Genomic DNA, 2567 nt, shown 5'->3' on the forward strand with positions numbered 1-2567 from the left:
AGTCTTGCTCCTTTAATCATGGACCCATTTTTGTGGGGGCATAACAGGAATGTTTTCAGGGAGACCTGGGTGGCTCAGTTGGTTAAGCCACTGCCTTCAGCTCAGTTCATGATCCCGGCATCCTGGGAGTGAGTCCCACGTCGGGCTCCTTGCTCAATGGGAGCCAGCTTCGCCCTCTGCCTCTGCCCGCCATTCTGTCTGCCTGTGCTCACTCTGACAAATAAATAAATAAAATCTTAAAAAAAAAAAAAGAATGTTTTCAACCATAGGCCTAAAGAGGATTAGGCATCCTTACAGATAAAGGCAAAATAGAGAAACTGTTTTTTCCAGGAAGGGAAAGAGAAAAACAACTGTTCACATTTTCTCATCAAGAGCAGACCAAAAATTCAAGAAAACTTTGTCTTTTACAGAAATAAAGGAGACTCTCAGTCTTACACCAATGTACTTTAAAACCCATTCATTTCAGTCTTAGTCTACCCTGACCACACCTAAAATTCCTTTCCAAAAATTTCCCTTCAAAATGTTCTATAATTTTTCTTTGAATTCAGATGTTTCCCAGGCCACTTTTCTCCAAAGAAGCAGTCTCATTTAGGACAAAACTACTTTCTTTTACCTTCAACAAAAATGTATTCCCATTCTTTGATCTTCCTTGTACACACAGAGTTGCTTTTCTTTTTTTTTTTTTTAAGATTTTTTTTATTTATTTGACAGACAGAGATCACAAGTAGGCAGAGAAGTAGGCAGAGAGAGGAAGGGAAGCAGGCTCCCCGCCGAACAGAGAGCCTGATGTGGGGCTCGATCGCAGGACCCTGAGATCATGACCTAAGCCAAAGGCAGAGGCTTAACCCACTGAGCCACCCAGGCACCCCCAGAGTTGCTTTTCTTATTTCTATGGGTGTTAATTACATTTAAGAGCATTTTGCTCTCTTCAAAATCTTAGTCTCCAGGGAAGACTAAGTAGTAATCAACTGTGAACTGTTACATCAGAACTCTTTGGATGACAAAATTTATGAATCAGTTAAGCACAAAGCATTTTTACCCACACATTCAAATATCCTTAGTTCCTTTTCAATAAGAAGTCAAAAGCACAGTCCTATATTTAGTAATCAATGCTTTAGTATTTTATTTCGTTTGAAATAAAACTAGATGTCCAATGAATTCAATCCCACTTATCATCCAAGCAAAACATTTCAGGTTACCGAAGACTTTGAAAGCTTTCTTAACAATAACCCATGAAAACTTTGAGACAGACAGCGTTAACCATCATTTCAAGTCATCTTTTTGCTATCAAATCCCAAAAGAGGTAGCATGAGCTTATTTATTTGACCTTTAGCAAACCTCAATAGGATAAAAGTTTCACATTTTATGCCAGTAACCTTAAAGACATGTCTATCTTAATTAAACCAACAAAGTACCACCGCATTGCCAATTTTTACCTGGAACACTGGTGGGGAAAACTTAACTGGGCTATGCCAAGTCCACGGGGTGGTCTTCTTTGCTCCTCACAATGAGTAGGAGGAGGAGGAGAAGCCAATGGTTCTGGAGGCAGGGAGGCCTGTAAAGAATCCAGTAATTCAGGCCCCACCCATGCTTGTGCAGAAATGGGAGGAGGGGCCTGGAAGTGCTCCCAGAAAGAAGACAGAGGGTGTCGTCCACTTGGCCAGAGGTTTAAGCACCATGCTTTTTCCACCAACAAGGGGAATTAGGCAGTCTATAACAGGCCAGAGATGACAGGGAATTTCCCCTGAAACAAAGGGCATTTCAGCAGCTGCTTGGGAATGTCTCTTAAATGTCCCATCCTCCCCTTTTACGAAGATGGTGCCGAAAGCTAAGAAGGAAGCCCCTGCCCCTCCCAAAGCCGAAGCCAAAGCAAAGGCTTTGAAAGCCAAGAAAGCAGTGCTGAAAGGTGTCCACAGTCACAAAAAAAAGAAGATCCGCACATCACCTACGTTCCGACGACCCAAGACTCTGCGTCTCCAAAGGCAGCCCAAATACCCTCAAAAGAGCGCCCCGAGGAGAAACAAGCTTGATCACTATGCCATCATCAAGTTCCCCCTGACTACTGTGTCAGCCATGAAGGAAATAGAAGACAACACTCTTGTGTTCATTGTGGATGTCAAACAGGCTGTGAAGAAGCTTTATGACATTGATGTAGCCAAGGTCAACACCTTAATCAGGCCTGATGGAGAGAAGAAGGCATATGTTCGGCTGGCCCCTGACTATGATACTTTAGATGTTGCCAACAAAATTGGGATAATCTAAACTGAGTCCAGCTGGCTAAATCTAAATACTGTTTTCTCATGATTAAAAATAAATAAATAAATAAAAAATGTCCCATCCTGAGGGAGACTAACCACAGCTGGCTCCAGTCAGAGGCATTAAAATGGGCAATGAGTGAGGGAGAAGCCCCCCCATCTATTAGGAGCAGGAACAGTGAGAGAGAGAGAGTCAGAAGCCCCTTCATCCACAATAGCCTCTTTCCTCCCATAACCTGGGTTTGTTTGGAGAGGCCTATTTAGATAATTACTATCCAGTAGGTCAGGAGGGAGTTTACCAGTCTGCTTTTG

The 2567-nt window shown here is 42.6% G+C and overlaps 1 protein-coding gene across 1 annotated transcript; it reads left to right on the forward strand.

Moving 5' to 3' along the window:
- Positions 1-1815: 1815 nt before the first annotated feature.
- Positions 1816-2262, forward strand: LOC122911737 (60S ribosomal protein L23a-like). Its single transcript, XM_044256729.1, has one exon. The coding sequence runs from the start codon at positions 1816-1818 to the stop codon at positions 2260-2262; it is 447 nt and encodes a 148-aa protein (XP_044112664.1).
- Positions 2263-2567: the final 305 nt, after the last annotated feature.

The sequence above is a fragment of the Neovison vison genome, chromosome 7, assembly GCF_020171115.1.
Source record: "Neovison vison isolate M4711 chromosome 7, ASM_NN_V1, whole genome shotgun sequence".
Taxonomy (NCBI): Eukaryota; Metazoa; Chordata; class Mammalia; order Carnivora; family Mustelidae; genus Neogale; species Neogale vison.